At 42.2% G+C, this 14863-nt stretch overlaps 1 protein-coding gene across 1 annotated transcript in view; it reads right to left on the reverse strand.

Moving 5' to 3' along the window:
• ROS1 (ROS proto-oncogene 1, receptor tyrosine kinase) overlaps positions 1-7637 on the reverse strand; it is an 82776-nt gene extending 75139 nt beyond the window's left edge. Inside the window, exon 1 of the mRNA XM_058835702.1 lies at positions 7515-7637. Within this exon, the coding sequence (XP_058691685.1) occupies positions 7515-7637 (123 nt within the window). The remainder of the gene's footprint in view (positions 1-7514) is intronic.
• Positions 7638-14863: the final 7226 nt, after the last annotated feature.

A 14863-nucleotide genomic window follows, 5' to 3' on the forward strand; every position in this document is an offset into this window, starting at 1 on the left:
CCCCACCGAGTGGTTGGAAAGATTACGGCGAAGTCTGCAGATCTATTCTGGGACGGACCCTAGTTCTCCGGTAGGAGAAGTGTTACTCAAAACACAGTTCGTGGCGAAATCATGGGAGGATATTAGAAAGAAATTGGAAAAGATTGAAGGGTGGCAGGAGAAAGGTCTCCAAGAGCTTCTGAGGGAAGCTCAAAAGATTTACATGAGGAGAGAAGACGAGAAACAGAAACTTCAGGCCAAAATACTGGTGGCCGCAGTAAAAGAAGCTCAGAAACAAGAACAGACACACGGCAAGTTTAAAACAGCGCCGAAAAAGCCGCAGGAGCCACAGAAGAATGGCTCCGCCCCGCGGAGAGATCCCCCAGAATGTTTTTACTGTAAGAAAGTAGGACACATACAAAGGAATTGCCACCAGAAAATAAAAGATGAAAAGGTATTTCAAGAAGATTAGGGAAGTCTTGGGCTCTTTCAGATGGGGATGATAACAGCTAAAGAGCCCTTGATAAAATTAAAAGTAGGTCCCCATCGCGAGGAAATAGAATTTTTGGTTGACACGGGAGCTGAGAGAAGCACCCTGCAAAAATTACCACGGGGATGCGTGGTAAGTAAGGAAAAGGTAGTGGTAATCGGTGCGAAGGGAGATCCCTTCAAAGTTTCTGTAATTAAAAATGTGGAAATAGAGTCTGAAAATAAAATATGCCTAGGAAATTTGTTATTAGTAGAAGAAGCCGATTACAATTTGTTAGGAAGAGATATGATTGTCTCATTGGGTATAAACATTGTCGTAAAGAATTCTGAATTAGTAATAAAGATATTCCATTTGAGTCCAAAAGATGAAAGGGAAATCGATCCCAAAGTGTGGCATTCAAAAGGGGAGGTGGGGAAATTAGATATTACCCCCATCAAAATTGAAATAGAAAACCCAGAGGACCCGATAAGGGTAAAACAATATCCCATCCCGATAGAAGGGAAAAGGGGTCTGAAACTAGTAATTGATGACCTCCTTAGAGGAGGTACCCTCGAACCCTGCATGTCTCAACATAACACCCCCATCCTGGCAGTGAAGAAAGCGGATGGGAGCTTCCGACTGGTGCAGGATCTCAGGGCAGTAAATGCTAGAACCCGAACCAGGTTTCCGGTAGTGGCAAATCCTTATACTTTACTTAACAGACTCTCACCCGAGGATGTATGGTACAGTGTAATTGATTTAAAAGACGCATTTTGGACTTGTCCTTTGGATGAAGGGAGTAGAAACTTCTTTGCCTTTCAATGGGAGGATCCGGACACAAACAGAAATCAACAATTAAGGTGGACGGTCCTCCCACAGGGGTTTGTGGAATCACCCAATTTATTTGGACAGGCATTGGAACAATTACTTACTGAATTCATTCCAGAAGAAGGGACAAAGCTCTTACAATATGTAGATGATTTATTAATTGCTGGAACCATGGAGGAAAAGGTCAGAAAAAGTACAATTTCATTATTGAATTTTCTGGGGAAAAAGGGGTTGAAAGTATCAAAATCCAAACTGCAGTTCACGGAGCCCGAGGTAAAATATCTTGGACATTGGATTTCTCAGGGGAAAAAGATGCTAGATCCTGACAGAGTGGCCGGGATTCTGGTGCTCCCAGCCCCAAAAACGAAAAGACAAATCAGGCAATTTTTAGGGCTCCTGGGATATTGCAGACAGTGGATTGAAGGATACAGTGAAAAAGTAAAATTTTTGTATGAGAGATTAAACACAGATAGAGTAAAATGGACCACACAGGATGAAAGCAAGTTTCAGGAATTGAAAACTGCACTTATAACTGCTCCTGTTCTAACCTTGCCAGACACAAATAAAGAATTCCAGCTATTTGTTGATGTAAGTGGACAAACAGCCCAAGGAGTTCTGACCCAGGAGTGGGCAGAAAAGAAAAAGCCCATAGGATTTTTATCAAAAATCCTAGATCCAGTCAGTCGAGGGTGGCCCACTTGCTTGCAAGCAATTGTTGCAGTAGCTCTGTTAGTCGGGGAAGCAAAAAAGATAACTTTTGGAGCCTCTTTGACAGTCTACACCCCACACGATGTAAGAAATATCTTACAACAAAAAGCCGAGAAATGGCTAACTGATTCGAGGCTTCTGAAATATGAAGCCATGCTAATTAGTTCGCCGGGCCTCGAGTTGAGGACAACTACTGTCCAAAACCCGGCGCAGTTTTTGTTTGGGGAACCAACAGGTGAGCTGTTGCATAATTGCATTGAAGCAGTGGAATTGCAAACTAAGGTAAGACCAGACCTGGAAGATCAAGAGTTAGAGGGGGGAGAAAAATGGTTTATTGATGGTTCATCAAAAGTGGTAGAAGGAAAAAGAAAGTCAGGTTATGCCATCATAAATGGTAAGACCGAACAAATCATAGAATCAGGTCCTTTGCAAGCATGTTGGTCGGCTCAAGCCTGTGAACTGTTTGCACTCTTAAGAGCCCTCAAAGGCCTGAAGGGAAAAAGGGGAACTATTTTCACCGATTCGAAGTATGCATTTGGGGTAGTGCATACTTTTGGAAAAATATGGGAAGAAAGAGGTTTAATAAACACCAAGGGAAAAAGATTAATACATGGAGAAATAATTAAACAAATCTTAGAAGCTATCAGGGAGCCCCAGGAGATATCAGTAGTCCATGTAAAAGGACACCAAACTGGGTGGCGGTTTCACACCAGGGGAAACAATCTAGCGGACAAAGAGGCGAAACGAGCTGCGTTACTGGCGGTAAGTATTCCCGAGATCAGTCCCAAAGAAACCCCAGAAGTGTCCGTGCTTCCTTCAGAGAAGGAGCAAGAAGATTTCCAGAAGGTAGGTGGATATTTTAAAGAAAATAAATGGTGGTTGCCAGACGGGAGGGAGCTGGTTCCAAAAAGTATAGCGAGAGGAATACTCAGGAGATTGCATGAACAAACCCACTGGGGAACCCGGGCACTGGCTGAACAATTTTTAAAATTTTTCGGATGTAAAGGAATCTTTGAACTTGCCAAGCAAGAGGTACAGGGGTGCGTGATATGCCAGAAAGTAAATCGTGCCAATTCAAAACAAACAAATTGGGGTGGCCGGCCACTTTCGTATAGGCCATTCGAGAGAATCCAGGTAGATTTCACGGAACTACCAAAGATTGGGAGAAATAGATATTTATTAGTGATAGTGGATAAACTGACACATTGGGTCGAGGCATTTCCCAGAGCAAAGGCTACGGCCCAAACCGTATCTAAAATTCTACTAGAGGAAATAATTCCTAGATATGGGATAGTAGACCATATCGATTCTGATCAAGGGACTCACTTCACTTCCAAAATCATCAAACAACTGTCAGAGGCATTGGGAATCAGATGGCAATATCACACCCCCTGGCACCCTCAAAGCTCGGGACAGGTGGAAAGGATGAATCAAACCTTAAAGTCGCAATTATCCAAATTAATAATCGAAACAAAAATGACTTGGATCCGATGTCTTCCTTTAGCTTTGTTAAACATCCGGACCATGCCTCATTCTGAAACCGGTTTATCCCCTTTTGAAATGCTATATGGAATGCCATATAGGCATGGGATGCCGGTGGCACACCCTCAAATAGAGGATGTGCAATTACAACCTTATCTCATTTCTATAAATAAAAATCTACAGGAACTCCGGAAAAAGGGATTGATTCCTCAGAGCACAACATTGGGATTTCCAGTTCACAAAATCCAGCCGGGCGACAAAGTATTGATTAAAGTGTGGAGGGAACTTCCCCTCAGTCCGCATTGGGAAGGTCCCTTCCTCGTTCTCCTGACCACGGACACTGCTGTGCGAACGGCCGAGAAAGGGTGGACACACTTTTCTCGGGCCAAGAAGGTTCCGGATTGCCAAGCCCCCGAGTGGAAGATCACCACCCCGCCAGGAGATTTGAAAATCAAGCTCCGAAGGCACAACAAATGAACAATAGCGAGAAGATAAGTTGTAATATCCGCGATTGTTATTGTTTCCCGTTTATACATTTTAAGTGCGCTTATTGTAAGCAGATTTGGGTAACTCATTGCATAAGGGGTTATAAACCAAGGGGATTGTGCACTAGGTGCTACGAAAAAGAGCTAGACCAGACCAATCGATTCCTGATACTTGCGACTCGAGCGGGCCTTTTGGAACTTGACTCTCCGGAGTGGTTCCTGTTTTACCAAAAAGGATTAAGGGGTCAGCTTGATTGCAAAGCAGACCCCTTGGAAATTGAGTGCCGAAGGACCGTAAAAGTACCTTGTAGATTTGAACCAGTTAAAGCCTCTCGGTGGGCAACCTTCAAGCGGAGGTTTGCCATCAGGACATCAAGGGCCCCTGAAGACAGTCCTTGCTGCCGGGAAGATGGTTATCCCCGCCGTATACTTTTGTACGGGCGGAGGGAATGGCAGAGGGATGCAATTGTGGGGAATCCTGATGTCCCTGAGCCTAGTCATGTACTCGATCAAGAAAATAGAGGCCGAGGCCCCCCTAGGGGAGGCTCCCCAGGGGAAGTGTGAGCAGTGTCAGACTGCCCCAGAAAGCGAGCTCATGACCAAGTGCCCTTCGGAACTACAGGCAGGTATTTGTTGGTTAAACGGCACTCAGTTTGAATTATGTAAATCAGAAAGGAAAATCTGGTGCTCAAACTCGAGAGTAAGTATCGAGGAAAAACCTATTCGGAACTTGGAAGGAATAGGGGCTGCTGAGACCCACTTCCGAAACAAAAGAGAAATAAAGGGAATTCCCCCAATCGAGGTCTGTGGACAGTGTAATAAGACTGTCTGGATTGGGGGAAAGAAGCATTCGACGTTTTTGGCATACCACCGAGTTAACCCTACCTGCTACAATGAAGCAAGCTTAAAACTGTGCATGATGGGGGGAAAGCTGTACTGGGAAGGGAAAAATGTAAAACACGAGACAAGGCTGACATTCAATAATGAACCTATAATTTTGGAATTATTGAAGTCAGACGATGAGAACTCGTGTCTTCAATTCGACCCAGTGTTTTGCTTTTCAAAGGATGAAAAGGGATTGGATCCAGAGAGTAAAATAAAGCAAATAGCTATAGATTTAAAACGGAAAGAAATGGAAAATAAAAAGAAAAGGCTGGAGCAAGAGAGGTTAAACTCTCTCAGCGAACAATATGAATTATTAGAGAAACAATACGATAATTGGAAATTACCCAGCCCTAACCAAAACTTGTTTGTTGACTTAATGCAGGAAATAGCCACTGAATTAGGTATATCCAACTGCTGGATATGCGGTGGTTTAAAATCAGCAGAGAGGTGGCCATGGAAAGGAGAGGGATTGACCCCGGAACAAATATTAAAAGGGACAGAATTAAAATTCTCAAAAACTACCCGGAGGCCAGAGGGATGGGTCATAGATGACCGAATAATTGGAACGTTTTGCATTAGCCGGGAGGGAAAAGAGTTTACCGATTTGGTAGGATACACTCCGTGTGTGAATACACTCACGGTAAACTCAGAAAAGAAAACAAAAATCTGGCACCCGGAATCGCCCGAAGGATATTGGATCTCCTATCGGGAAAACAATTGTGAATGGGTAGAAACTATTGGATTGTGTTGGAACAAGAAACCGGGGGCCAATCCCTTCCATGTTTTCATAGGCCTGAGGGATTATTGGGAGGATCCGGCAAAAACTAATAAAAACTGGGAAGCTCCCGATGGAATTTACTGGATATGCGGGAAAAAGGCATACAGTGAATTACCTCGGAAGTGGAAAGGGTCATGCACACTGGGACTAATTCGGCCGTTTTTCTTCACCCTACCAAAAGATGAGAGTAAATCCCTAGGGGCTCCCCTCTTTGAAACTTTAGCTCGACAAAAGAGGGATCTAAAAAAGATATTACCGATAGCAGGAGGGAGCCAGAAATGGAACGAGGAAGAATGGCCGGCCGAGAGAATCATACAATACTATGGTCCGGCCACCTGGGCGAATGATGGCAGTTGGGGTTATAGAACCCCCATTTATCTTCTGAATCGGCTCATTCGACTGCAAGCGGTAATGGAGGTAGTTTCCAATCACACCTCAGAAGCCCTGGAACTCCTAGCAAGGCAACATTCTCAAATGAGGGCCTTTGTTTACCAGAACAGACTAGCCCTCGATTACTTGCTAGCTGAGGAGGGAGGGGTGTGCGGGAGATTCAATGAATCGGAGTGTTGCATGGAAATAGATGATTATGGCGAAACTATAAAGGGACTAGCTGCAGAAATCAAGAAAGTGGCACATGTGCCCGTTCAAAAATGGAATTCTATTCTACAAGCCTCTTGGTGGGACCAAATTTTCGGTCAAGGGGCTTGGTGGAAAAAGCTAGTGTTCTTTATAGGATGTTCAATAGCCGGAATCATCTTTTTACCTTGTTTAATTCCTTGCCTGATTAGGCTAATACAATCTGTAGTGCAAGGAATGCAAATTGCCGCCCTCCCAATAGATCCAGAAAAATCACAAGATAAAAGTGCCCTTCTTTCTAAATTACTGGTTTTAGAAGAAGAGAAAGAGAGTAATAAGGCATTAAGGGCCTTAGAAAAATTTGAAAACGAACATATGCTGACCACCAAAATTGACAATTAGACAAAGAAAAAATGATGATGGAAAAAAGAATAAGAAAAGGATACTTTTCTGTAAAAAGAGTGTAAAATAACGAATTTTTAAATGTGATAAATTATTAGGTGGGGGACTGTAATAAATTATGGTTGTATTAAAAATTCGGAGTATATAAGAAAGATATGTTTTGTAGAAACAAAACAAAATATAAAGCATGGAAAAGCCTCCCCCCCCAAGTGGGATGAGGCTTTCTGCCGAGGGGTTGCTGATTACCAGCAACGCCCAAGATAACTAACCAAAACCGGCCCATCAACCCAAACAAACACACAGGACACGGACCATCAGGAAAACAATGACACTGGCTCGGGAAATTATCTACCTCCGGATCCAAGCAACGCCCTGCGGATTCCAGTGGGTAGAGAAACTGATCAATCGAAAAAGACAAGTTCCAAAAGAAAAGCTTCGCCAGACTCAAACATCTCTGTGTCGAAAAAGCAATCAGGGAAAACAAAGGAGGAAACCCGGCCAAGATATTCATCGGCACCAACCCGGATTCCACCACCCTGTCATGAAAAACTTAACTTTGCAACACACAGAGTCTCCTTTGCATGAGAGGAGACTCTGGCCGGACACAAAAATAATGTCATCATTCTAGGTCAGGAAATCCATTCACTGGACAATCAAGGACACTTGGTGAATGGAACTTGCCTGGAATTTTGGCCTGAGGACTTAAAAATCCTATAAAACCCCAATCCTGAGGATGCTCAGACGTGGATTTGGGAAACCTATACCTCCGGTGTAGACCCCTGTCCACCCAGCGCTGCGCTGTTCTTTTTATTGTGGGTTTTTATCGCTGTTTCTGTTTATTATTGTTTTTTTAATAAATTTCTCTTTGATTTTATCCCAAAATTGCCTTTGCATTTATAACAAAAAGATTTTGAAAACTTACCAGGTTACTTGTACATAAGTTCTGACAATTCCTTGAGAAAGCACAGTACACTGCAGAAATCCATAGACAGTAAAAAACAACAGGACTTCTTAGCAGGAAATCCCACAGGCAAGTGTTCTTCATAACTCAAACAATTTCATCTATTAATCTGACACTTCCCTTGACATGGCCATACAAACTCCTTTTAGTCTAGGTGACAGAGATGCAACTGTGACATTTCTGCATGTCCGATCATTAAAATACTTTTTGAATCCTTGTTTACACTCTGCTCCTTCAACAACTTCCCAGCTTCCTGGAGCACTTGTCTTGAACTTACGCAACCTCTATTTCATAGTTTCTTATTAAGCCACTGAAACAAAAGGGTTGACCAATGAAAGTCAGTGTGTCTACTTACACAAATATCATTAACGTAAAAAGGAAACTAAGTGCAGTGCTTTTAATCAGGTGCTCCAAGCCACACAGAAACAGGGAAACAGTGGGAAAAAAATGGCCTAATGTTAATTTTGACTAGATTAAGCTATTTCTAAATATTTTTATCTGGATGCAACTAAGAAAATTTGTTGGTGATGATGAATAACTTTGTTAGAACACCATTGGTCATATCAGACATGGCAAAAATTTTAATTAAACTTTTTTTGGATGACTATTTCCAAATGTTCCATTTCCACACCAAAATTCCATGTGGAACAGACCTGTGTCTGCCTTCAGATGCAACCTAGACACAAACTAACCAGAGCCAATTTGCTAGGGGTTCTCTAGATGAGGAGGCACAATTTTGTACATACAAAACAAAATAAATTTGCATCCATATCATGGAAGAAAAATGAAGGTGATAGATAAATCATGCGTCTGATTTGAACAGTGGTGAAGAGTCTTACATAAAGTTGAAGATTCATGTTAAAGAGGTCCATGGAAAGTCAAGCTTAAGACACATCCAGGTCCTGGTCTGTGGCACATCTGAGCTGTACCAGCAGAGGTATCTACAGAGTAATTCTGCAGTAGAAAATCAGCTTACATACACATGTATATATATATATATGTATACGAATGTTATGCCATTTTGTGCATGTGTATTACTCACTATAAATCAAATGTGCTACTTTATAAATAATACAGCATTCTGATGATCAGTTGAGGCTAGCACATCCTGTGATTGCTGCTTAGAAAGGTACCTGTTTTTCCACCATACCTTTCCAAGCCCCATTCAATTGCCAAGGAAACATTTCTGCAATAAAACAGGCTAAGAACCTGGTTAACACTAATCCAGCAACAGCAGAGGTGAATTTGATGGCATTAATCTGATGCTGTTTTTTTCTGACGTGGGCTCTAGTACAATCCCCTGTGTAGTTCTGTCCGTGCAGTGAAAGGAGTAAATGCACTAAGGCATGAGGAAAGGGAAAGACAGGCTGGAGACAGACAATGTATGTCAGGAAATATTTCGCTCAAAGTGGTCCAAGTAAGGGAAGGCTTTTAGGACCAGGTTCCTTCCTTTTCCTCCAGTTGTCCTGGAAAGCTTTGGGAGCTTTCCTTGTGCATTATCTCAGTCTCCTCACCGCTACTCAAGGGAAATTCCAAATGAGAGTAAGGCTCATCTAGGGTGAGATTTACTTTCAGCTATGCGGGTGTGGGGGCATTGCTGTCCAATTTGCTTCTCACTTCTCCACTCCAGAAGGATGCTGCCCCCACTCCAGCCCATAAGCAAAGCTGCTCAAGAAGGAACTCCTTAGATCCAGCCAAAATAAGCCAGTTTAGTCTGACTGCTTAAATAGTAGGTCTCTGCTAATCCAGCTCATCTTGGCTGAAGAAGTTTCATCAGAGCTCACATGACCAGCAACATAAAGTAGAAGCTGGTGACAGGCAGATGAAGGCTGCAATTTCTTTCTGAGGCAAAGAACTTAGGCTTTGGATAGTTAGTACATTTAGGACCTTTGGGATTTGGTCTCTAGGTCTTGTACATCTATACTACTAAATTCAATGTACACATCAGTACCCTAGCAAGTGGCATGGGATAACCCATATCCACACTTGAAAAATCTCTCATAATCCAAGAGAGGAGTGAAATACCTATGGGCAACGGGTCTGAGATTTACTATATCTTAAATTGCTCCTGGATATTATTTAAGCTATGCTGATGTGGGTCAAAATCAGGCAGAGTTCAACAACTGATGTACATGGTCAATCAGGATTAAGAATGCTGGCTAGCATGGATTTAACTTACTAAATTAGGTGTAGTGCAGGTAAAAAAATATGCCTAAGTTATAACTTTTTCTAAAAAATCTTTCAATGGCATTTAAATAGTCAACATAGGTTTTTAATTTGGTTTTGATTGTTCTTTTTTTAAGGAACTATTTGCTTGTTAGGATGTCTAGGGTGTTTTTTCAGCATGTATAGGGAGAAGTATTGGGAGATGAGAAACACAGAACCATAGAATCATTATAGTTGGAAAAGACTTCCACGATCACTCAGTTCAGCCGTTGACTGCACACCACCATAGCAGTAATAATAATAATAATAATAATAATAATAATAATAATAATAATAATAATAACAACACTAAATGCCATGTCCAGGAGTTTCTTGAATGCTTTCAGGGACAGTGACTCCACCAAGTTAAGAACCTGGTGAGGAATGTAATCAAGGAGGTGCATCTTGAAGTCTGAAGAAAAAGCCCACAGCACCATAATAATAACAAAACAGTATTTGGCTTTTCAGACAAGGAAATTTGGTTACTATCAAATACGCATAAGGAGCCCATTGTAACTGGAAAGCTTGGCTGCTACTGATGAGAATAATTCTTGTCAGTCAGCCTTTTCACACTCACATAGGGGTAGTGCACACATGCCTCACACAAATGGGCTCTACCCCTTATAGCTAGCTAATAAAATAGTAATATTAAACTCAATATTCAAACGAAGTACTCAAATGGTGCAGAATTTTTTCTTAAACAAACACTGTTTTCCACCAGGTGTCACTCTAACATCCCATAAACTACGACTTTCAATGAAAAAAAGGACTGAAATATCTCCTTTCTTGTTTATTTTCCTCTGAACACATTGAGAGAATAAATAGTAACAGTCACTTGACTCTTTGGATTTTTAACCTGAATTTCAGGATTTCTACAAGAAGAGAGTACTTATGGGCTTTAGAAGCCAAACTTTAAAAGGACTGTTTGCAGTATCTGTAAATGACAAAGCATTAAGCGTAATTTATAAGTACATCCCTTCCATAACACTGTGCCCTGACATGGAACTAGGGATCCAAATCTTGTGAGATATTAATAAATTAATAATAAATATAAATTAATTAATAAACCTTGTCTTTTATATTATAGATCTCCTTACAGAATATAATTTCCCTCATCACAAAGACCAGCAAAAGGAAGGTGTGCTTGCTGACCAGCACATCTGCAAAGGAGAAGACTGAGAATGAAGAGAAAATCAGAGAAGAGAAAACTTGATCACAATTCCCTACCTAGACAGAAGTACATATCAGAGCTCTTTACAAACCATGGATTCATCTTTCAAGTTCTTTTGAGTCTCTTTTAAGAGAAATAGAACTATGTATAGACAAATGGTCAGCCCTGATAGAATGAATAAGGGTTATCATACCTTGAGTAGAAACATGTACATTATTACTGCTAGTAAAGTGAGTAACTAACAGCTTCTTTATCCCTGAAATTACCGTGATCCATAAAGACAAACCTTTCCTGTACATGAACATGCACATGACTGTGCATACGTATACATGAATAGTTAATACAAGTAGACTAAGGATCAAAGACACAGAGCTTTAGTGCTTTGCTGCACTTACAGCAGAAGATTAAAACTATTGGCTCAAGGTGGGTTGGCAGCCTCCTCTACCATTCACCCCAGTGCACAGTCACAGGCTGTTGCACATACAGCCAGAAAGATCAGGTGGAAAACACCTCCTGGGCTGCCAAAAGGTTACAGCTCAACGCATTAACATAAACCGATGGCAGCTTCAGCTTATTTTAATAGTACAGGACAAAAGCTCTCAAATAGTCAGCTCCCAGATGACCCAGGTCCTGGAGTTGTGCCATCATTCCTGCCCCTGTGACAGCAATCTCCACCATGAAGGTAAGCCAAATTACTCAACGTAATTCCCACTCCAGCAAACTAATTTTAATCTTCTCACACATTCGAGTCAGGTACCTAAAATCTCATCAAATGAAATAATTGTCTATGTGCTGCCACTTAAACAATCTGTGCACAGTTTCACAAAACAGCAGCACACAGCAGGAGTCGGCAGGACAACAAAAACTGAACACAGGATGGCTGAGGAGACAGACAGGGGGACACCCAAAGCCCACAGATGTTTGTGTCCAGTCACACAGCACCAAAATTTCCTTGAAGATAGACTACCATTCATGAGTCCTATCTTGATGGGAAGGGAAGCTGGGAGAGGTGAGAAAGCAAAGACTGTCAATCCCTCATCCAGCCTACAGGGCAGAGCAATGAAAAGGAAAATCTCAGTTTTCACTTATCAGTTGCTACCTTCTTAATCTTGGGAAGGTCATCCTGAAAAGATATGCTGATGTGAAGCACTCACTAAGTGATGATGGATATTCACTCTTTTGCAAAGATCATAGATTTTTCTCATTTTCCCTCTGGCAATGGGCTCCCATTAGATTTTTAATTTCTTAGTAAAGTAAGTGAACAAGGACCCTTAGGACAAAAAGCTTCCCTCCACTGCCCAGGCCTCCCTCTTTCCCCTTTTATTTGTTGGTGCAACTGCAAAGACAGCTGTTTGTCTGGCAATAGCAGCCAGTCGGTCAGGGAGTGCTGTGCACAAACAGAGGGAAGGCCATATAAGAGAAACCCCCTGTAGTCTGGCTCAAGATTTATATCTATCTCTGCAGATTAAAGAAGTGGGGTTAGGAGCGGGGGGAGAAACAGACTGTTAAACTGGATCAAATTGGAAAGACAGTCATGCATGAGATCCTTAGCTAAACCAGTCAGGAGACAGGGATTTGCTTCTATTGATCTGCAGTAATGATGACTGGAGAAATGTCTCATTAAACGATGCACAATGATGGATTTCAGACCAGGCAAATTTGAGCTGTGGAGATTAACAGGAAGAGATGTAAAAGCTAGGCCAGGATAGAAAATATAAGGCATGCTAAAGTGCAACATGGATCTATAAAAATATTGCTAAAAAATTCAAATCTAAAAGAAAAATAATATATTAGGGCTCATAAAACTATTAGTGTGATCATCATACACAACATTAGGAGAGACAATGAAAAAAAGCTCACTGTTAAGTAGGTAAATCTTGCATTTCTTTTTATATTGCTTTAAAGAGGATGAGTTGGCAAGGTATTTGCAAAGCTATTTCGTGATTTGTTCAACTGTGTTATCTATTACATATCTCCTGATTATTACCAATCAAATGTGCTGCCTGAAATTTGAAGAAAACTAAATTTCAACATACACAAGTGGCAGGCAGTGCAAGAGTGTGAGTGTAAAATGGCCTGATGCAGGATGTCTGAAGAGGATTGCATGAAAAAGATGTGCAAAGGGTTTGAGAGAAACAGAAGGAAAGAAGATTGCATAACACAGAGGGAGTGACTTATAGTTCTGAGCATGTAGATCAGTGTGTAAGATATAAAATCAAGATTAGGAGAAAATTACAAAAGGTGCAGAAGCAGTAGTGCAGATTACATGATCTTTGTAAAGATCTTCAGAACAGTCAGATGTTCAGTTTGCATACACATCTTCCATAAAATCTCTACCTCTAACACCTCCTGGTTTCCATGGCATTCCCAAATACCTGAACATTTCATTTCCCAGTAGTTCCATAAAAAGGAATGGCTTATCCAGCAATCCAGAAATGAGCCCATCTGCCTTGAGTTCCTTACAGACTGAGAAGCAACAGTGCCCACCATGGAGACAGGAATTAACTGGGACTGGATTTGACCATTTCAGTCACCAGCCTGAGAAAGTGTGTTGCTGGACTGTTGTTTGGATGCACTGCTCACTAACCTTTTGGTAGGTATCTAGAGTCCCAGTCCTTCTCCCCCCCTAAATTCCCATCCTCCTCTCCTTGACTGGGCAGTATCTCTGGGTACAAGAACTGACACTGGTCCACAGGAACAAGCAGATCCCTTTCTCCACACAAGCAAGAGCAAATCTCCTCATAGTAGTGGGAAAAAAATTAAGGATGGCTTGTTGCAAACAACTGGAGATATATCTGATCCCTTCTTTTCTGAAGGAGAGGGAAACATTCCCTGGGAAGACCATAATTAGCTGGGATCTACCATCAGGAGAAATCCTGGGGATGGTAATCCAGCACATCCTTTCCACCTGCAAGAACAGCTAAAAAGGTAAATGCTGTGGGCAAGACAACACTTTGCCTCGGCTCGCTAACATGCACCAATACCACAGGCAACCCAGTCAACTACAGGCTTTATCCTCCAAGGGTTTCAAACCCCTCTGGAACACCAACAGCTGCCATGACTTAACACAAGTCTGCTCCTTGCCCTTCTGGGAGCAGGGGAAGGCCTGGGCATCCCAAGTGTGCCCTCAGACCCTGGCTGGCAAGTGTCACCCCCCCAGGAGTAAGGGAACCCCTGCCCTTCTGGACCAGTTGCTGAGAACCAGAGGGATCGTCTAAGAATCTCAAAAGGCCACTGAACTGAGTCTGCCAACTCCATTGACTGCAGCAGCAGTCATTTGGATTTACATGTATTGATTTTAAATTAATTGCAATGCTTTTAAACAGCCTAAGTATTATCTGCCCACAGCCATATGTGCTGACCCTCGAGCTGGCACAGACATGATGACAGAATTACAGCAAGACGGTGGTTTGGGTGTTAAACCAGCTTCTTTATTTTCTTTTGCTGAGGAAATTTCCTTCCAGCTGAGGGAAGTTTCCTTCCTCAGGAAGTTTTCTTTACTGAGAAGTAGGGAAAGGAGGGACAGGCACACAGAGCTACACCCGCACTCTGCCAGTGAAGGGGCACCCCGATGCCGAGAGGATTTATCACCCATGAAGGACATCAGCCCTGTCATTCCTTGTCATGGTCCCAGACCTGTTTTCCTGCCCTGTCCTAGCAGTGTGATCCCTGCCTCCCCCTTGCAGCAGCTCTGGTGCTGTTTTGATCCTCTAATGAGCTAATTCAGGTCCGCAGCACAGCGGAAAGCCATTCACCTTGTTGTCAAGATGTTCTGCTACCTCAGCAAATTGTACTAGCTCAACACAACATCAGGTGAGCTCCAGGAAGAGGGGAAGTAAGGCAAAGAAAGGAACCCTTTGACCCAGCTGGTTTGAGCCTTCACTCTAACAGCTGCTATTGTTAACTAAATTTAGGTCTGATACATCATTGTCCC

The sequence above is a fragment of the Poecile atricapillus genome, chromosome 3 (genome assembly GCF_030490865.1).
Source record: "Poecile atricapillus isolate bPoeAtr1 chromosome 3, bPoeAtr1.hap1, whole genome shotgun sequence".
In the NCBI taxonomy this organism is placed as follows: Eukaryota; Metazoa; Chordata; class Aves; order Passeriformes; family Paridae; genus Poecile; species Poecile atricapillus.